Source organism: Botrytis fragariae, assembly GCF_013461495.1.
Source record: "Botrytis fragariae strain BVB16 chromosome Unknown tig00000006, whole genome shotgun sequence".
NCBI classification, from domain to species: domain Eukaryota; kingdom Fungi; phylum Ascomycota; class Leotiomycetes; order Helotiales; family Sclerotiniaceae; genus Botrytis; species Botrytis fragariae.
The window spans coordinates 2,677,666-2,699,583 of NW_023500988.1; the positions used below are offsets into that span (position 1 = coordinate 2,677,666).

General features: G+C 43.2%; 5 protein-coding genes across 5 annotated transcripts; 4 read left to right on the plus strand and 1 right to left on the minus strand.

The window, feature by feature from the left end:
- Window positions 1-2,119: 2,119 nt before the first annotated feature.
- Window positions 2,120-3,518, plus strand: Bfra_001982 (uncharacterized protein; the record flags this gene model as incomplete). The annotated part of the gene is made up of 2 exons (XM_037332407.1): window positions 2,120-2,562; window positions 2,711-3,518. The coding sequence occupies 2 exons, from the start codon at window positions 2,120-2,122 to the stop codon at window positions 3,516-3,518; spliced, it is 1,251 nt and encodes a 416-aa protein (XP_037196561.1).
- A 2,030-nt stretch (window positions 3,519-5,548) lies between these two features.
- Bfra_001983 (uncharacterized protein) lies at window positions 5,549-6,114 on the plus strand (the record flags this gene model as incomplete). Its single annotated transcript, XM_037332408.1, has 2 exons — window positions 5,549-5,887; window positions 5,989-6,114. The coding sequence occupies 2 exons, from the start codon at window positions 5,549-5,551 to the stop codon at window positions 6,112-6,114; spliced, it is 465 nt and encodes a 154-aa protein (XP_037196562.1).
- A 3,556-nt stretch (window positions 6,115-9,670) lies between these two features.
- Bfra_001984 (uncharacterized protein) lies at window positions 9,671-10,129 on the plus strand (the record flags this gene model as incomplete). The annotated part of the gene is made up of 1 exon (XM_037332409.1): window positions 9,671-10,129. The coding sequence occupies one exon, from the start codon at window positions 9,671-9,673 to the stop codon at window positions 10,127-10,129; it is 459 nt and encodes a 152-aa protein (XP_037196563.1).
- A 30-nt stretch (window positions 10,130-10,159) lies between these two features.
- Bfra_001985 (putative c6 finger domain-containing protein) lies at window positions 10,160-12,982 on the minus strand (the record flags this gene model as incomplete). Its single annotated transcript, XM_037332410.1, has 4 exons — window positions 10,160-10,191; window positions 10,331-12,466; window positions 12,514-12,690; window positions 12,802-12,982. 4 exons carry the CDS (start codon window positions 12,980-12,982, stop codon window positions 10,160-10,162), a joined length of 2,526 nt encoding a protein of 841 aa, XP_037196564.1.
- Window positions 12,983-17,789: 4,807 nt separating this feature from the next.
- On the plus strand, window positions 17,790-21,172 carry Bfra_001986 (putative proteophosphoglycan ppg4 protein; the record flags this gene model as incomplete). Its single annotated transcript, XM_037332411.1, has 2 exons — window positions 17,790-18,220; window positions 18,358-21,172. 2 exons carry the CDS (start codon window positions 17,790-17,792, stop codon window positions 21,170-21,172), a joined length of 3,246 nt encoding a protein of 1,081 aa, XP_037196565.1.
- Between the last annotated feature and the right edge of the window lie 746 nt (window positions 21,173-21,918).

The window sequence follows — 21,918 nt, forward strand, 5'->3', positions numbered from 1 at the left end:
TTTGAAACGTCTTTCGATCACGTTTCGTGTAATGTAATGCCTACTTCCGTAGGCACAACGGATTGCTGACTCTGGATAAGATACTTGAGCCTTTCGGAAGCTGATGTTCAAGGGAAGAGTAACCATTATCGATCTCGGAAAAATGAAATCCTCGTGACATCGTGTTTTTCTATCTGCAGAAGCCACATGAAACAGGAATATATTTTCAAGTTCGTGGTCGGAGAAAGTTCTTGATTGAGTAATTATCTCCTGGCGCCTACGACGTAACTATTTTTTCGGTTCCAATCTACCGGGACAATCTTGTCACAGAAACTCACTTTAGATTGAGATTTATTGGTTAGTGTACGCTGCAAAATTTAAATCGCTATGGGATTTTAATCATAACTCGTCTTAATTGCGCTTGAGAGCGGCACAAACGGGTCTCAACTGTAGCCGCCATTTCATGCAATGCGTCAAAATTCCATCACGCACTCTACGCCCAGCATCAATCATCTTCAATACAGCTACAAATATCAGGCTGAATTTGTTGAAGTTCTTACGCTATCATCTCCAGTTTGATGCCGCCAAAATGCTTCTCAAGCCATCGCGATTTATTGCCGCAGTTGTTATCTTGATCGTCGTCCTCACACATTGCCTGATTGCGTATCGATATTTCGTCCGATCGAGTGCAAGCCAACACTTAGATCGTATTCCTACGGTTCTTGAGATATTCCAACGGCTGCTATCAAAAGTTCAACCCGGTATTAAGTATTCTACTTCCTGAAACTAGAACGTTTACTCTAGATACCGCTTGAACTTGCGGCGCTGTGACGGCGGACCAAAGGGTGTATTTGTAGAGGGGCATGTGTTGATAGAAAGGTATGTACCATAATCCATACACGTTTATCGTGGTTGTTGTAAGAATTACGCCGATACTGTGCAACTGGCTCACTCGTGAACGCAGTAAAGTTGGACCTTGTCGAAGAAGTCACATATTAATCTGTTTATGATTCAGGTCTCGTCTAAAATCTACTGCAGTCGCTTCCTTCTTGGATGAGATACTCATCTCTGTCTGCTCGTAGAGAACGCGTTCGATAGTATGCATTAGCAGTGTAATTAGAGGAGCTGGAGAGATAGCTTAACGAAGGCGTCTACTCTGTTTGGAAGATTGTTTGAGGAGGCAGTACTTGTAGAAATGAAACAAGGCGGACGCTCGTTTGAATTCCTCGAAGTCGTTGTTAGTTGGAAGCATGTAGGGCCTGGTCTGTCTGTTCATGAGATATTGCGGGCGTTAAAGAATAGAGAGGAAACTCTTCATTTTTGATATTATAGCTGGAAGAAAGAAAGAAGGAATGATGGGAGATGAGTGTATACTCTAAGAAGCTCAAAGCTCAGAGGAGACTGCTAGAAGTTGATTCACTATTGATTCTTGCTTTTGTGCTCAGATTTTTTCGATCACGAGCTTGGTATTTGTTTTTACCATTGATTAATCTTTGTTAGAAAGCTTGAAAATTTGTTTCTCTGTTCTTCGGGTAGTAGTGAATTCAAAAATGTGAATCTTCACAGACACCCAATGTTCAAGGGGAGATGAAGGCTCCATTTCTTCTTCGAGTTAATGTTACCTATTGACAACAGAGCCACAGTTTCGTCGCCCTGAAATGAGTAGAAGTAGACAAATAGGAAGTGACCTGGTAGAAAGGAGTATGATAGATTGTATACTGGAACTTTCTCCAACTTGTGCTTTGTTGTTTGACATCAGTTGGAAGCTGTATTATCTGGTTTAATAGTCTCTGCTCTAAATGTGATTGTTATCGAAAGAGCGAGAACATTTCTTTAGATAACGTGAAAAGGTTAACTACTCATCTAGATATTCTTTGAATGTTCTTGTCTAAATTTCGTCTCCATCGGTAGTGTAATTTCCGATCACTTCGAACCAACTGTTGGTATTCGAACCCCATCTGCCTATTGGTCAGCCACAACAATAACATATGAGAAAGCTCTTCGAAGTGCATAATTGTTACCACGACTACAAGAAATTGCCGTTACACCGTAGCGTCTTCCCTTCTTTCACCTTGTCAACATTCTCGACCTTTAAAGATGTCCGAATAACATCTCCACACCACAACCCCAGATTGAAGAGATGTCTCGAAATATTTTGATCCTTGTTTTCATCATCGCCATTTGTTTTGCAAGCAACGTCACTTCCAAAAAGATTGCGCTTACTGGCTTCAAGTATAAGAGTCCTTCTCCAACCAAAACCTCCATTTCGTCAAGCATCAAAGTCTCCACGAAAGCACCTGCGCCAACTACCCCTCCACAAAAAGTAGATTTTCCGACATTTCAAGTCGTCAAACGAGAAACAGTGGTCGAATCATGCGGCAACTATCAAATTCCAAATTTTGATCTCGAATTATATTCCGGAGAAAGTTGTGATGTCGACGAATATGGATTAATGTTTGGAGTTTGCTATGCTGGTATTTCGGATCCGAGGAGTTGTGGTTGGCCAGGGGTCTGTGTCGACAAGCATGCTTGTACAAGTAGTTGTGGAAGAACATCAGTTCCAAACATAAGTGTTACAACTTGGTATGTGAGCTTTCTATAGGTTTATTATTTCCGAATTATGGAATCCACGACCAAAGTTGAAAGATCCAAAGGACGAATTGGAAGAGAAAGGATTGGAGGATTGGAATGGGCTCTGGAGCGAATCATACTGACATCCTAAATCTAACAGCGGTGGCACCAACGATGGAAACGATTATTGCGCCATGTGGTATCTCGTATCGGATACATATGTCTATACATCCATCCTATGTAGTGATAAACAAAGTTGGCAAACTTGGGAAGCCACTTTTGTCACACCGATCTCAGTAGATCTCGTCACCTATTTTTCTACCACCACAATAACTCCAGAAAAGTCAGAAACGTCAGCAACGCCAACAACTACAATGTCATCGAAAAGTTCAAGCACACTGACCATCTCAATTGGAAGCCCAACCGACGAAGGCAACAGCGCTGCCGATACAGATTCTCCTAATAGTAATCACTCCTTGGGTGCCATCATTGGTGGAATCTTGGGTGGAATTGGTGCTGTCTCAATTTTGGGGTTTCTTGCCTGGTTCTTTCATCATCGCAGAGAGTCAAAGAAAAGAGCCAGCAGAGCACTTGCATATGACCCTGGGCATTCTTCCTCTGAAGATCATGACTTGCCCAATGCAGTGAGTGCGACTCAAGCGGAATCTGTTCATCACTCCGTCAGGTCGTCGAAGCCCCCCGGAAGCCCTAGCCAAGGATATGTCCCGACGGGATATACAGATAGTCCACTTGGTAGTCCGAACATTGATAATGGCAGTATACATACCGGTGGAATACTGACTCCAAGCGCTATGAGTCCAAGTATGAGTCCGAGTTTCATGGTACCGGGTGACGCACAAAGTATGCATAGTGCTTATGCTGATCAGCCTCTGTATGAGATGCATGCCGATCAAATTGTTCATGAGATGCCTGCCGATCCCATCGGACCTAAAGAGTTACCAGCATGAAGGGCAAGCAATTTTTGACTATGCATCGTCTACGGAGTTGGGGACCATTGCAATCGGGGGGTTTTGAAGGGTTTCACTGCACATATGGAGTTTTTCGGAAGTTGGAGCTTGTCAATTGGTCGAGTCTTTCGAAGGTTTATATCTGGAGTTTTCTAGGGCTGCTTATTTCATGGCTGGAGGGAAATAGACATACAGTTTCGTTTCGACATAGTTCCGAAGATAGGGGATAATAGATTCGTAGGTAATTCTCGGAATTTATTCAGGATTATTCAGAGTCTTCTCCTTGGAGTTGCCTCGTTGGGTAATTCTGTGATATAGATTTCAGGTTTCCTAGTTAATTAGATGATACAAAACGATGAATAATTAGGGTTTATAAACTCAAAGGATAATAACTTCACGTACAATCCCAAGCTCACTTGTTTCGAGAGTAAAGAGATGAGCATATATGTGGTAGAAGGAGTATAGCATGCCACTGCGAGATCTCAGAAAAGCATAATATTGAGCTCGCTCTCGAGCCGCTGCCACGAAGAAGATGCGTGCACATGTTCAAGGTATCATAATCTTCTCCATCCACCTCACTGATCCTACGTTCCCATAATTACCTAACCTCTTCCTGCCCTACACGTGATGATAGTAAGACCTACCCCGCTTTCAGCCAGTCCTCAAGTTCTTATCTTTTCAATCTTACATTAACCTTACGAAGTACACTTCATATCTCTTGCACTCACCCAATCGCCACCTGTGTAACCATCAATTTTCTATTTTTTTATCAAATTCTCGACCGCACTTCCTCCTTCCACATTGTCCTGGAGAAAACTTTGAATCGTACCAATTGAAAGGTGTCAGCAGCTAAAACAGTTGACATGTGCACTATTCCCACCCGAATCCACTGATTTGCGGAGTATCAGGCTTGTGATGGCCTTGTGTTTTTCTAGTCATTTTCTAGTGCGTTGAAAAAGTCCAACCGAACTCAAAGGGAACTCAAAACCAACTAGACGGGTCCGAACGGGTAAGAATCAGACCACTTAATGCAGGGTTCCTTCTAGCTTCCTTTTATGGTCCAAGTCAAAATTTATTATGTGGACTGGGGGAGACTTTCGCCAAGAAGGGGCATTCATCGAGGTTACATTTGATCAAAGTGATTTGTACAACAAGAGCAACAGAAACGATTGAATTGTAACATCACACAGATACGAGAAAGGAGAAACGAATTACAGCCAAATTGGAAATCGGGACTGAGATCGTGAGCATTGAATTGATTGTTCTTTCGTCAACCACCTAGACAATAGGCCAAGGAGAACAAAGAATCTTGGAACTAAATTTCCAACCTTTGCTGCAATTCAGCATATCGACGATATCCTTCCAGCGAGACCTTGCGCAGGTACAAACGGGTTTGATATACTGGTGTGAAGAGTATTGGACGGTCTTCCAACTTCAAGGTATCAAAGCATGATAGGAGCATCAACACCGAACCCCGTCACCATCATATGTCCCCAGATTTGCAAACGATAAGCAGTATTTATGGTTCACACGACACCGACATTTACGCCTCCTCACAATTCAATATTGTGACTAATTTGATATCGAGACAGTGATTCCAGAAGCGCCACCACTCGATGAGGCACGAGACCATCCAGAAACTACAATTCGTTACTGAGAATTAATCTGCAAACAAAGAAACTTTTCACTGTACCTATCAACGCACCTTCGATTATTCTAACGAATCTCGATAAACAAACTTTCAATCTGCCAGTATCCTTGATATCCTCATATTCAAATCCAAATCCAAATCCAAAAGCAACAACACCCCAAGCATCCACTCAGTCTGTTCGACGATTGAAACAAAATCGTCCTCGGACCTCGGGCCTCTGACTTTGAATATCTACAGGTCCATATTCGAAACATTGCAATCTGCGTCAAAGCCGCCAATACTTATTCATCCTCCCAAACCTGCAACAGTTTGTTCGAACGATTCATCTATAACTATACCTTTATATCCCCGCCTGATCGGGGGTTTACTCCTGCGAAAGATGTTTCTGCAGAAGCTTCGATCCTTTTCCTTTCCATTAAACTCCAAGACTCCTCCAGAGGATGATAAAAAGCATCACCAACGTCGCAAATCACTCAGAACTCCTAACTCTGAACACAAAAACCCTCTGTCACCGTCCACAACCAATTCTACGAATGGTTCCCATAGTTCTCCGCGGAAAACAAGCATATGTACAGAAGTCAAACAGGCATCCAAAATAAATAATGGAATGGATGAGAATCTAGAAGGACGGGAGTTCAGGGAATATTTGGAAAAGTGTAGAAAGGCAGAAGAGGCAGAGGAAAGAAAGAGGAAGAAGATGGCTGAAAAGAGGAAGGAGGTTAATCTAAGCCCGTGGGCTAGGAGGATGTGAAGTGGGAAATACGAGAAAGATGAGTTTTCGACTCACCTTCTCACCCTGTTTATGAAATGGAGGAAAAGAAAGCCGGCCTATTCGGAATCCTTGATACACGAAGACAAGACAACACAAACAAACAAATGGAGGAAACGACGGCACAACACGCATATGCGAAACTTCCTAGAAATTACTCAGTACATATTCGCTGAGTACATGATACAATATGGAAGGAGAACGCATACCCTTCCTGCCACTCCACCCTCAAATTCTAGCTTTGGTTGTTCCATGAATAATACAAGGACAACTCGGCGGACATGTCTCATACGAAATTAAGAAAGACGAGAGATTTCACGAACCTTGAATCCAACCAACAACCCATACTATCCCCATCCAAGTATGAAATTTGAACTTGAAGCTCTATCCTCTCAATTTGCCTCCATCCGCCACGGACGATGCATACTATAACGCTATTTTACGACCGCACGATATCCAAATTCCTCTTTTCTTAGCCAGCGCCCTTTTCACCTCAGTAGATACCCTCAAACCATTTCCATAGCTTGAATTTTGTTATTCCCCACTTTGTTGCGAGTTAGGATTCATATTTTCGCGTCAAGTCTTTCGATATTCTGAATCAAGAATATCTTTTTGTAACTTCTAGTAAATGAATTTTTTGGCCAATATATCGTACCAAAGCGAATTTAAATCTGTCTGATTTTATCATACACAACATCCGTCATTTTTCGCACGTCTGTTAAACCTATATGTATTTACCATATTCTGTACCCCAGAATATGTCGAATATTTTGTGCATATTGCGTGCTCCTTCAGCCCATTCATTCTGCACTTAATTATGCTGCTTTGCATGAGTATGTCTCGCTGAGTAGGTATGCTTATCTATTTGATAGCCTATTATATGAAATAGTCAACGCCCGCAGCTTCTGCAAGACATATGTATCTCCATGGAATTTATATCTGAATATCTGCGATGTTCACACACTCTCTAGCTGGCTGCTATCAAGATACAGAACACGCTTGCGCACCAGTGAAAAAAGAAATTAATCCGTTATCAAAAGCTACCATTCTTGTTCCTCTTATTTGGATATATCAACACACTATATCTATTCAGTTCCATGAAATGTCATTCATCGAGAAGCCGATGTACATTCCAAGCATTTTTGTTTTGATTTTTGATTTTTAGGCTGATTTACGATTCATATTGTTGTTCATAAGAACATTTATGTGAACCCATAGGTGTGAATTGCGGCCAACTTCTCAACTTGAGCGAGGCTCAGGACTCACGGTTCTTATCTACAGGTTTCTTGGTACTTGGAAACGACAGCTCAGCTAACACGACTTGAGAATGCAACATCATAAACCATGGCAGGGTGAAATGGTAAGACTTGTACATCAGAGTACAAAAACGATATACCTAGTTTGTTACACCAGAGATTGTACGAGTTGAGATTAGACATTCTCAATCCTACCATTTCGTCCCCAAATTGTCGGCAACACCGATTGTTTCTCTTTAATAAGTCATGACATGAATCTCTCCAATTTACTTGACTCGAAAAATATTCTTATCCTTATCTTATCACCCCTCCAAGAGAATCCCCACCATCCATTTCAAAATCTCATCCTCTTTGCCTCCACCACGAGTCCACTTTTCCGATTATACCCCGGAAAATCACGACCGGGCGAATTCCGGCATATCTCGTTTTCTCTCCCTAGATCCCAGATCGTCATCCCCCAGGTTTCGGGATACTCGATCGAGTTAGCTTCCGGACGTTTATAGGAAACCCGAGAAGGGTTTGGCAGATCAGGGACTGCGTGCGCAAATCATGCGTCGGATCTGGGGTGATCGTTTGAAATTATATGTTCATTTATCCAGCAGACTGTCAAGAAGGGGGTAATTACTCGCGAAGAAGGGTTTACCGATGTAATATATCATCATAGTCCGTAAGAGCCAAGAGAGTAGAGAATAGGAATGAAGGATCTAGTGATGCGATTATTAAGTTTAACAAAACTGTGGAAATCGTGTATACAAACATCCAATGGTAAGACGAGCAATCAAAATTTATATCAGAAACATACGCATATATTCTGACTAGCACCGTCTGATACTCCACTCCAGAATACCCGCTCTATCCCATCTATATTCTCCACGTGAAACCTAGTATATATACCCTTCCCCCTCGATGATCGATCGTAGATAAATATTCTCATCTCTCCGTCCTACGTCCTCATTTGTATTCTCCGACTCCATCTCCGCATTCTAGCTTCACATACACATACACACAATTTGAACCTTACACATTACCATCACAGCACAACTTCTCGTTTCATCCAGACACCCACCTACCTACCCACCTAGCCATCTATCAGATCTCCGATCTTCGATCTCCATCCACAAGATTCAACACCGTGGTACTTGAAATTCGAAATTCGAATACTTCTCAAATATCACCAAACGGATCAATCTCCCACGTTCTACACGATCATTCCAGGCCAGCCATCATCTATCCATCCATCCATCCATTCACCCACCCATCCAAACCATCATCATCAACCCGGAGACCCGCATCCCGAGAAGAACTCCCAAACTTGATCCGACGCGCATCACTCATCCGTCTGCGATCCAAAAACATCAAGAAATCTAACCCCTTCCTTCTCGATCGAGACATAGAAGCGAAAATAAGTCACACAACTCCATCGACCACTCCACTCTATCTATATACCTATAAAATCGCCTCTCTCCATCTCATCTTTGCTCTGCATCGACCGATCAAAAATCGATCGCAATCCATTCATCTCTGTAACACACCAATTCCCCAAACTTCATCAGCACACCTCCTAAGTTCCTTCTTCCATTCCTTCTTTCAACCAGTCACGGGTCATACATATCAATTTGATTCCAGCCAGTATCACCTCACTTCACCTCACATTACTGTCCCTTCCTCCTTGATTCCAATTTCCAGATCTCATCACGTTTATCGCTCCACACCTCGCATTCCCACAATTCCAATTCCCATTAACGGTCAAACAGCACACCGATTCTGTGTTACACATTACGCGCACTATCATTGCCATTGATTACCATTGTACAGAAATCCTAGAAGAAGCATCAATCACGCATCTCAACACGAGAATCTCAATCGATTAAAACAAACCTATCAACTTAATTTCGATCTTTGTTTTGCCCTGTTTCGTTCTTCAAGACCTCGTTTCAGGTTCTGATTTTTCGCAGCACCTCCCTACATCATATTATTCACATTACTCTCTTCCCTTCTCTACTCCATCTAATCAAGATTCTTCGTTACACGCATTACAAGCCATTACGTGTTTGCATGCTCCAGTAGCAAGGAATTCATCAATCTCATATCTTGCTTGATTGATATTTCTTTCTATATATGTAAATATCAAGTTAAATTGATATCTCATCTCGAACTTCATTTTCATCGGTCCAAAGCAACCATATAAATCCAATCTTGATATCCATATAGGGGAAAGCCAATTGACAAAGTCACGGTTTCCAACGACAACAACTAAAACGCCATTTATCTCCTCGACTCCCAAAAAGCCACCCAGACGCCTCGCTAAAGGATATATTTTCACACCCTATCATCGATCACATTGCGATTCACAGGTCAAGCCACACAGGACCCGAGTACAAAACATCCCTTTACAGACACAGGGCCTAGAAGTATCCCAAACCAAAATCAGCTACTTAACCTCACTTCCTCAATACTACCCATTCGTTCATACACAATGATTTCCAACATCAAAAGAAAGATTGCTTCGTCTTCGGCTTCATCCTCATCGTCATGGCGAGAAAGAGAACAGAATACTTCATCAAATAGCAACAAGCGTCATCAATCTTCCTCTCGAACGCCCCAATCTCAGCGACAATATCAGCAATGCGATTCGGAACAAAATAGTTATTGTCCCTGTCATCGCAACTCCTCTGCGACGAATTGGTCCATCACATCTACACTTCTCAACGAAGTAACTTCCTATCAACAACCTCCCAGAAGCCAACAAGCCAACAACCACCCACACCCAGATTCCTACGAAGCCTTTATGCAAAATGCATTAGAAGAGGAGCAAAGACGGGAAAGACACAAGCGAGCTGTGCGCAAAGCAAACGATGCGTGGCAGCAAGGATTCCGAAGATCAGACGCTGCTGGAACGAGAAATTGGTTGCAGAGTTGTGGGTTAGCCAAGTAGGACTGTTCGTTTCAATGTCATTCATTAGCGTTATTTCATACATATCATACCGATAACGATTTCTTTTGTTGAAAGATGGATATGGGAGGGGATGGAAGGAAATATGGATGGGAGCTTGATGAAGATATACCCAGTATGGAACGAACGGTGGACATGTAAAAGAAGACGATAGATAGACCAAATGAAAGAAATTAGACTTACTCTCCCACTCCCAATCCTTCATGACGCCCACCCAATGCAATTTTCCTCTAACCGTCAACTCCTGGTCCATCTCCTCTGTGATAAGACCCGCGGCTTGTCTTTGAGCCATGAGTTCCCCAAATGATCCCTGAGACGGCCCCGAAATGCTATGTCTTTGTCGGTTTCTCACTGGTGAAGCCCTTCTACTCTGCCCCCTAATTCCCATCTCATTGAGATTCAACAGATCCGAAAATGAAATCTCTTCATTCCCAATACCATTCTCCATTCCTTCCTCGAACCTTCTCATATTATCGCTGGGTCCACCATGCATCCCAGACATTCCCATTCTACCACCATTCTTCCTCATCAATTCTTGTTCTTTTTTCCTAGCAACTTCGTCTCTTCTTCTCCACACTTCCTGCATGACTTCCCAACAGCGATCGATATTACCAATCCACATTCTCCTCCCCATACTTAACCATCTTTCATTAACCCAGGCTCTATCTTCGGCATCCTTTGCTTCACAACCTGCTGCTAGAAGTGGATATATCTGAACGATAACGAGGCGGCTGCTAAGCGGTACCGTAGCTAGGAAAACTAGGACTTTCTTGGCAAGTTCTGCACATGTTAAAGATGGGATTTCAGGGACGGCTTGATGTAAATGAAGAAGAGTAGCGTAACGATAGGCTTCAGCAGTTTGAAGGGCGTGTTGAATCTCGGAAGTTGGATCTTCGGGAGTTGAGAATGCGGTTGAAGGTTGCCATTGTTCGATCTCTTGCTTGAGCTCCATGGCTTGTGATACTATGGCTATAGAATTTGATTTTGATTTTTGCACTTTGCGACACAAATTTGCAGCGCGACCAATTAGAGGAAATAGTGTTGCTGCACTACCCATCAGAGGGTCTATTTCTGACATTGGAGTGACGTTGGCTGAAGAAGAAGAAGAAGAAGAAGAAGCAGAGGAGAAGGAATTGGCAGCGAGATTATTAAGCGGCGAAAGAATGTTCTCAAAATCTGTAGAATCTTCATCATCAATTGATGTTAACCTAGCAATAACATCCATGTAAACCCAAGTGTTGCAAAGAAATTTTAATCTGGCCAGATCATCACCCACAAGACTCCTTTTGTTGTGTTTCATGAGTGCTTGATTAACCAATATTTTTGCACCTCTGAGATGTTCGATCCCAGTTGAGATATGCTGATCCCAAGATTCAGCAAATGCAAGGACAAGTGTTGTGGCGAGTGCAGTATCGGTGCGCATTTTTTCAATTCCTGTCGCGAGAGACCGAATGCTGCGACGCATATGTTCCATGCCGTCGACGCGAAGGGCGGGCTTCTCTTTGGATGTATGAAAGGCGGTCATGGATGCGATAGCATGATATAATGCGGGGGAATCTCGTGCAAGAGGCCAAACTAATGTTCTCCAAGGATTCTCTGTAGGACCATCTTTGACAGATAAAATGCCACACGTCTGCTTATCAAATCTAAGCATTAGCATCTCTGGGCTACCAGCCGGCACATCCGGCTGTCGATACATTGGACTAAAACTCCTAGGAGATACACTGGGAGATCTTGATTGAGGTTGAAAGGGACTCATGGCCAACCACATATCAGCATCAGACACGGAAGGCTCTCGAATGATTTCCTCAATATCATCTTCCAGAGATGAATCATTCGTCATTTGAAATTGAGTCATGTTAGGGCTTGATATTGGCATACCCATCATTGCTGATGTCATAGGAATGGACGAAGCCATGGACATAGATGGCGGTCTTGTATTCAGATCCGATCCAGATTGTAATAGAGCTGTTAATCTTGGTGACTGACCAGAGAAATTTGATCTTGTTGGTGTGACTAGACCGGTGTCTTCAAACATACTACTTAGACTGCTTGTGACCGAATCTGGCTCAATCCGAGAGCGTTGAGAATCATCCTGACTAAAAGTAGGCGTGCTCATATCAAACATAGGAGAGAATCCCGAATGAAGCTCCGGAAGCGAAGTCGAGACATCAAAAGTAGACGGAGAAGGCACTGCGGCATTGAAAAACGAGTCTTGCATCTGCGTGTCCTCACCGCCGGGGGTAGAAGCCGTTCCATCAGAAGCTACTGGACTTGCAGCTGTAGAGTGATCTGGTGCTTTGTCCAGTGCTATTGAACCTAGAGATATTAGAGCCAGTCTATAGAGCTTGGAGTCATTGTAGTACCTCTTTTTTTAGGGGCTGGTGGCGGTGGCGGTTTGTTTGTAAATGTAGCCTCCTCGAATGGCCTCCATTTGAAATCTTTCTTATATCCTCCACAGGAAACACCCCTCTTATGACATTGCTGACAAGAAGGTTTTGTTTCATCGCATTTTAATCGCTTTGCTTTACAAGTTATGCAGCCTAACAAGTTGTAAGGAGTTTCAATCAGCATGTGAAGCTTAATGCGGGGCACAAAAGCTCTTATCAATCACGAAGATAAGAGATATGAAAATGAAGGTATCCAAAGCTTACCATTCCGACTTTTTGATTGCTTAGGTTTGTTGATACTATGTTCTTTCTTTGAGGATTGAGCAGCGGATGGCTTGGAAGTAGACTGCTTTCGTTTTTTAGGTGGTGGAGGTGGTTCTGGTGCTGGCTTGAGAACAGGAGAGGAAAGAAATGCCGATGGAGAAGGTATTGTTATCGTCTCCATCTCAAAGAATTCTTAGGAGGATACATCGGTGAATATGAAAGTGATATTGGAATATTGATTCACAATTTCCCAAGGGGATCAAGTTGGAATCTGGAATCAAGCTCGCTGCAACCACAACTGATCTTGCTGCTGGTGATGATGATCTTCTTGATGTGTTGTTCAAAAATATGATAGGAGATACATTCCATGGTTGATTCGGAAGTCTGGGACTCCTTCAAAAAGGTGGAGGAGAATCTAAGATTCGAACTCATAGATTAATTGTTATTTTGATTGGTGAGTTAGATGTGTCAGTTTGTGGAGAAGCCGAGCGAAGTCGCCCGAGAGGATGAAGTAGCGTATCACTACAGGGGTAAATAGCAGATGATATGATAGCGAGTGATACCCAACCAAGATGTAACCATCGGACGTGAATTGCCGTTGATGATTGGAGAAGAAGTTTGGGACATGGTGAGGAAAAAGAAACACCTCGAGAGTTGACATGATTGCTTCTTGATTAATAATAAGGTTCATCATCTACTCGCACTCATACATGGTACATGCTACATATATACTTCGAAGTTCGTACAGAGCTTTGATAGAGGGAAACCGTAAATCCCATATGCTTTTCCGGTTCCGTGTACCCTTTCAAGGTTTACAATTCTATCCAGTTCGTATCTATGTTAATTGATCCATCATTATCATAGTATCTACCGTCCAATCTCTTCTTTTCTGTTACATAACCTCCGCTTTGTGTATCTTTTATTTTGAAAAAGAAGTGTGTAGGGCTAGACGGGGATCCGTATTGTAGTGTCATGCTGATAAGTCTGATAGGTTGATGCAGCGGGCGGTTTCCGAGGTTCGAATAGATAAGTTGATAACGGTGGAAGGGGAGTTCGTGTGATCGCAGCTAGTGGGAATATCTGGATTCTGGAACGTTTATCTATAGAACGGATAAATTTCGTTCGGAACTTCCCAAGTGGTCATATATGCATGAAGGAAAATTGTGAGACGTGAAAGCAAATGGTAGAAAAGATGAGGATACCGTGAAGCATTAAACCCACTAGAAAGAATACAGCGGAGAGAAACGATACTTATGATGGACAAGTATCTTCAATAGCAAATGCGCAAAGATTAGTCGTGGTGACACGATAGACGACGCCTGACTGTAACGTGAGAAGCTGAGATTACAAATGCTGGCGATAACCTGGAGTAAGAAACACTGAAAGTCTGGAAAAGTTGCATTGTGCCGCTGCAGCGCAATGCGTTCTCATGCATTGAAGGCATTTATGTTCCCGAAATCCTACGAGCTCTCAGTTGGTCCAAATCATGTAGGCTTCTAGTGCCAATACACATCTTGTGACTTAACGCGTGGTTTGGTTCGACGGTACTTCTATTTTGTGCTGTGGTCAAGTCCATACTGGGTGGAAATTATGCATGCAAGAAGTGAATATTCTTCCGCTGCCAGATCATCCTTTTTGTGAGCTGAAATTTCATTTTTGTACTCCCTTGGGTACGACAGCTTGGTAGAGCGCGCCTGAAGTCTTGTCCAGGTAGAAGGAGTCGTGGTTGTTTAATTTCATCAGGGAAAGATGGCTGCTGGCTGGATCTGCAGGTTATTAGGATTTGACAAGATCCTCTAGCAGGTACGCTGTTGCCGAATGGTTGTCAGTACCGAGCATGATGTTGGTTCAAACGCAAGCTTAAATAGTTGGCATAAACAACGTGGCGTGTTGCTTTTAGAAATAGGGCGGCTCCTACGACAACAACATACTAAGGAAAGCTGAAATTCAAATTGGTGCATCATTGATTCAGTCATGATTTGGGCTGCTGTTGTTCTTAAGATGGTATTTCGAGATCGCGTTTCGGAACGCCGCAACACCGTTGAGCTGTCGCTTCACTGTGCGCAGTTGTGGAGATCGTGACGTTAATGTTTCCGATAGAATTTTAATTTATTTGGAAGCTGATGATTCCCTGCCTTGTCTGCGATGGTTGAGATTTGCTAAAGAATCAAAATTAATTCTGGCTCGAGAAAGTTTCCCGATGATTTAGCTTTTCGTCTCATGTCGCAAAATGGTCGATTCGGCGGGTTAAGGATAACCAAGCTAGATATCTGCACTAGTGTTTGATGATACAATTTCAACATACAAGAAAACCAGGGAGGTAGATGGAAAAATGCTCTCTATTCATAATTCAATATGGCTCGGCGAGAATTGTTGAGGGCTATTGTTTACATTCGGGCTCTAGGTAATGGGTTTCGCTTAGTTTCATGCAGATTAGGACGAGGATGAAGGGGTTCATAGTCAATTTTAAACAAATTTGGTTGTCGGCTTACATTAACATGCTCTCGATTGCGTATTCAAATGTTCTTCCTAGCTTTAGTGATTCAGGTCCATGAATATCATTTGACAGTCGAGAAAGACTACGGTTGATCTATCGTGTGTATCATCTGTAGTTCCATAGAACGACATTTGACAGCCAGCCACGGTCGATCTATCGTGTATATCATTCATAGTTCCATGGAACCACATTTGGCCCGGAAAATGCCCAAAAGCTTGCGTAGTCTCAAATATGGCCTGGCTCAAGTGCTATGATACCAACTACGGAGTCGATCTCCGTACTATTGAAGAACGTCAGATCTGGCGATGATATGCGTATCAAGATGGATGGAGTTTCGCCTTCAAACAGATTCTTGATGAGACTCGATTTGTGTCTCATCTCGTGTTCTACACGGTGAGTATTGAGATTAGTTAGGGGAGGGATGACTTGTTCTTCTTTACCGATCATGATTTAGAGACGATAAGAGTAGGAACAACCCTATGCGCGCGACAGAATAAAAAAGGGATTAGGAGTGTAACATCTCTAGGCAGTCAACAAGTAACAGTATATTTAACAAACAAGATAGGTGCTCCGCCACAAGGATCTCATCGTGATCAGGGAATCTGAAAATAGCAAATTAGTGGATCGGATCACAATTTTAATGAGCGTCTTCAAGCTTTTGAAAGTGGAATGAATTAACTTCTTCCACTTGTGCACGCACATACGAATAAAATTCCGAGATGAAGTTGTGCACTCCACTTGATAAATTTTGACGCGCCATGGAGGATGATTAGAGCCTCAGCCACTACAAGCGGGGCCAACCTCTTTAATTATTTTGAATCCTTGAATGAAAGTTAAACATTATTATTGAAGAAGGAAAATGCCACCAAGACTTATGCCGCCCGCTAATGCAAATGCATCAGCCAAGCCGATCTTTTCTATCCGTCTGGAGATTGGAAGATTCCAATTGGATATATCTATCTCCACATTAACATACTATAACCTGTCGTGGCCCTCGAATCCTTGAGAGCGACGACCAAGTATTTGCCGCTCTTAAGAACGAGGCTTTGATGTTTGAGAGTGTTGGTGTGCGGGTGGGTGGTGAAGGACGACGGTCAAGGACGACGGTAAAGGACAAAGGTAAGGGGCGACAGTAAGGGGCGACGGTGAAGGAAGACGGTAGGATGGTGAAAAAGCAAATGAGAGTCGTGGATCTACGGAGATTTCGTGATATTGGGGAAGACCGATAGAGATCAATCAAGTCACCATTTGAAAGCTATTGTGAAAAGAGAGACAGAAAGAAGAGAGAGAGAGAGAGGAAATGGCGTGATGGCTTCATTCAGTGGCAGTACGGCACGGCACTGTTTCTATCTATCTATATGCTTGGTATAGACAGCTTACGCTATCGCCGTGCATATATCGCTGCAATGCCAATGAATGGTACATGCTGCTTTGATATTAAAAACGATGATGCAAATATTAATTTGTTGGATATCATAAAGGACCATATAATAATGTTTCATCCGTATAACGAAAGTGGTCTGTTTCCCCCCATGCTTACTACCTTTCTATTAAAGCTTTCATTATCTCGTAAAACTTGGATGCATTATCGTGAGCCGTGACATCTACCATCGTATCCCCAAACCTCACTCATTTTGCCTTCACGCCAGCCACTCAAAAATCAAGAATACATCATCATCCAACGTACATGTTAGATCTCTTTCTTCAACCCGCGGCTTGGATCGTCGTCAGCTTGGACGCATTTTGGTGATGTAGACCAAGCCAACAATAACTGAGTTTACCCATACCGCAAGTGTCACCTAATGGTTCTGGGCTGCGGGTACAAGAAATTCCTGTACAAATTAGTGATGTTGCATCTTTTTTTCTGCATCCTTTGAAACACCATTCAAGCGCATTTTTCAAGCGCATTTGAACAAAATCCATGCATAAGTTGGATGGCGCATAATTCATACATTCACTTAATCCTAAAGGAGCAATTTTCATATTCTTTCCTGTTTCTGTCCTGATTGTCCTCGCTGTCCTGCTTTTTCATTGGCAGTGGGAGCATCTGAACTCCTCACTTATCCTTGATACCTTTCAAAGCTACCCCGTTTCTATTTACATGGTATGAGCTACGAAACCTTGTCAAGGCTTCTATCCAACATTTATCCTTGACCAAGCCCCTGTACTACTCTCCAATGAACATCGCGCCTTCTCTTCCCTTCGTATCGAGAATTGATATATACAAGAGGCATATCACCATTTATGTCGAAACCCTCGACCTCCTCTGCTTCCTCCTCCACCTCCTCCACCCCCTCCCAATATACCGACATTACACCTCTCTCTTCCAATCTGCCCTATATTACATACTTTCCATAAGATCTTCATTAATTCAAGATTTTGGTAAAGTATAATCTGAGCGAAATGGAAGCAATATAATATACATCGCCAGATGTATAATAATTAAGCTTCAGCCTTCTCGTCTTTCGATTATCATTCTTCTGCATCAACGATGGGGAACAGCCAATCAGCACAGGGCCCAAGACGAGGCAAGAAATTATCGAAACCAAAAACCAAGCCTACCGGGCCACCGCTATCGACCTCCAATAGCCCAAATCCGAGTCGTCGAAACTCCGTTACTGGAAAAGGGATTGCAACCGCTGCAGCTTCAGTTCTTCCCCATGGCAAGCTTGTCAGTGTTCTTGAGACTGAGTCTCTTCAACATGCACCAGAGCCAACACCCACGAAGAAGAAGAGAATGAGTATATTCAGGTCAAGGAATTCAAAGAAGGATACGGAGAACTCTCAATTGGGCGCCAGTGTTGATGTTGTACCGAGTGTTTCTCCACCAATAAATACTGGCAGGTTTACAAGAAGTAATTCTGTAAATTCTGTTGCTGTTGAGGCGACAGAGGAAAAATCATGGGCTGCTACTAGTCCTAGGTAAGTCATTTTGAATACTCCCTATCTACCGTATGTGCTCATAAATGCCAGACCAACATTCCACCGTTCACGAAAATCACTTCCCCATGTACCGTTTCCATCAAATAATAATAATCGCCTTTCCCTCGTATCAGAAGGCCTTCCCCGAGACCAGATTCCATAAATGTCGCAACAAATTTGGCTGGACAACATGGTGGAGAGATGGATTGGCAGTTATCAGACCCATTCTGCCAGAGAACTCAATCAGACCCTGCAATATATGCGCCTATCCGTCGAAAATCTCTTCTTCAACATGGTGTAGCAACAAGACACAGCGTCATATCAAATCCTCAGTCTTTTCAAAATCAAATACCAGTTTCGTACCAAAATATTGGAAAATGGTCTGTGGCACCTTTGACATTAAGAACAAATGTGGATAATGAAAATCACGGTGCACGTACTTCTACTCCTAATGACCTTGGCCATATTGGTTCATTTCAGCTTGGTTCGCTGAGAATTACAAATGGTTCGGCAAGTCCTACACCTAGTGCCGACGAAAGAAGAGCTAGTCTCCCATCTAATGATCAACATATTGCTACTTTACAGGCAAGCTCCAGGATTCAAGGTATCGCGAATCGAAGCTATACCATTTCTGTTCCCGCAGAAGCCATGAAACGTCCTTGGGCACCAACCTCTTTCTCACAATCCCCCATAGAAAACGATTCTCACGATTCTCTAACCATCAAAATCCCGAGTACTACATCTACTTTTAATTCGCCGTTGTCTCCTACTAATACTCATTCTTTGAATCTTCCTCCTCAATTAAGTCCATTTTCTTTTGTTGCGAGTCCCATCGGGTCCCCATTAGAAGCTACCAGCAAGAACACTGCTGTAGAAGACGAATTATTTGAGGCTGAAATGACTACACCTACGCTCGAGTCTTCTTACAGCAATGACAATCGTTCATTTGACTCTGGCTACGGCCCATCGCCTGCTACACCAGAACAACAAACTTTAGGCCGGATCCAAAGTCAACAAGACATGGTCTCGAAACAGCTGGCAACAACTGACAGTGGATACAATTCATCTACATCCAGAAAGAATTCGACAGCGCGAGTTTCACCGGCAAGGATATCTCTCAGGACAACAGAAGCGCCACCTCTTTCCAACCATGCGATTCCAATGGTTAGCTTAGAATCTCAAAAGATGACCAGATTGAGCAATGTGTCTCTGCCAAGTTCGAGCTATCAATCTCAAGTTCAACAGCCAACACCCATGTCTTACAGACAGAGCATGCCAGCAGCTCCACGTCAGCCTCAAAATTTCACTGCTGGTGAGACTTCAGGCTCACATTGGGGAGTGCAGAGACAACGCCCACAATCTTTCTACCCTGGCGCTCCAAGATTCACCGCGCAATCTCGATCACGGAGTGAGATGCATTTACCTACTGCGGCTTCATTTCAAAATAGCGACAGTGTAGATGAAATCATGGAATACAAAACAATGCGAAGAGTCAGTTCGAAAGAGACCATAACTACTATAACGTCTCTGGAGCCCGGGGAAGTCGAGTCTACATATAATAGGCTACACAATGCAATCCCTCCTATTCCTTCGTCCATTCCAGAGGAGGATTACCACACTGGGTGGAAACCACCAAACGCACGAAGACATTCGTATGCTCCATCAACTCCATCTACACCCAAGAATCGATATACACTACAACCGTATCAGGCTCCTGCTTCTCTGAATACATATCCACAGGAGGATCAAACAGATTTTGAAAATCATCTGACATCTTTTGACAATATTAAGAATAGTTTGGGAGGATCTCCCTATGATTTGGCACTTACAGCAATGGAAAGGACGCCCCCACGAGGTACACCAAGGGGTGCACCTGCACCTAAGATGAAGAGCGCGGCTGCGCAACTTCAATCTACACACGCCAATTTGATTCGATCTCAGTCCGAGGAACCTCTGCTATCAAGGCCGGATATCAATGGCCGCCAGGACTCTTACAATAAGCTTGTGGGCGGCAACCCGTTTGACCATAATAGTACTGGACCGAGCTCAAGAGCTACTTCATCAAGCTCCACATTCACTCTTCGGGATTTACCATCGCAGAGACGAACGGCTGAGGAGGATACGAAGAGGTTGTCCATAGCAAGAACCAGCAGGGTCAATAGTCCCCCGCCTGTCTCTTTCCAGAATCAGCGAAAATCTGTTTCAGTTCCTGCTCCAGGGCAATTGGCGTTGCCAAAATTGAGATCTACATCAGTGGCACAATCTCCTCTTTCACAGCCATTATCACCAGAAACAATGACTTCTTCATATCAAAAATCAGTCACTCCGCCTCCAAGATCCTTAACCTCTCCCATTCGAGAGGTACCAAGTCAGGGATCCCTGGCGTCGGGGCAAGAACTTTGGTTTGATTCAAAAGAGCACATCATCCCTGCACAACTTCAAATTGGGCATGCTGATAGACCGTCCAAGATAAGATCTCAGAGTGCTAGACCGGCTACACAATACCATCGACCTATCCCTCTTCATCACTTTAGTTTTGATGTTCAGGAAAAGTCTGGGAACAATTCAAGAGCTGCGAGTCTTTATAGTGAAAAGGAATGGGAGGTTCATGCTGGGGCTTATGATCACACGTATGGCTCTTCTACCAATCTTCATGATCTTTCCGGTGAATTTCTAGCCAGCGAATATGATACTCCGTCTTTTGAAGAATCTCAGCCAATTCCGGATATGGGGAGCTCAACACAGGATATGTTAGTATTGGACCGATATGCGGGAGGTCTGGGATATGGATTTGAGCCCGGCTACGGTCTAGGCGGGAGTGCGGGAACGAGAAACAGCGGGACGATGAATAATGGAGGGAGAAAAGGGGTCGACGTGTCCAAGCAGTGGGGGCTGGATTTTAGTGACGTGCCTATTATCATGCAGAGAGTGCCAGTTGGAGCTGGTATCTAAAAGAGCAACATACTTTCTACCTGATTGACATTAGCGAGGAACAAATGATACCTCATACGACACACTGCCAGACATATTCTTAAGTTACCAAGTCTTGACATTAGATTGGACCTGGTAAGGCAACGAAAAATACACACGGAACGGCGTTTACTCGGCATTTACTATTTTTCTACGATTTTCTTTTTTCTTTTGTAAGGAATTCCATTTGGATTGGGGGCTTCGGGGGACTTTGGCGGGTTCGGGGATACAATACATTTGGATGACGGATGGATACCCAGTTTTTTTCTTTCTCGTTGCTTTTTTGGAGGGGGCTACTTTTTCCAGCACAATGAGCGTGGAATTGGTTTGCTTTATATCGCATTGCATTGCATTATTCGGAAATAGAAGGTGCGCATGTAACAGGGCATGATTGATGGAGGAAAGGGCCTTGAGAAAGAAGCGAAAAGAAAGATTGTACATATTTGATCGACGAGGAGTGTAGATACTTGTAAATATTACTGGTCGAGAAACCGGGTTACTATCATTGATAGTAGGTAACGCGAATAGATTTAGCGGTGACTTTTACTCTGTGTCTTTTTTGTCTTTGTTTCAACGAACACGAATAGTGAAATACATTTAGCTCGTGGGAATTTATCACCTGCTTGGTGATCTATGCTTCTGCTGTCGTTTAGTTTCATGATTCATTATGAATTGGGGATGATGGCTGTGTCACAGGGATATTGTTATTGATATTTTTGAGTTACTGC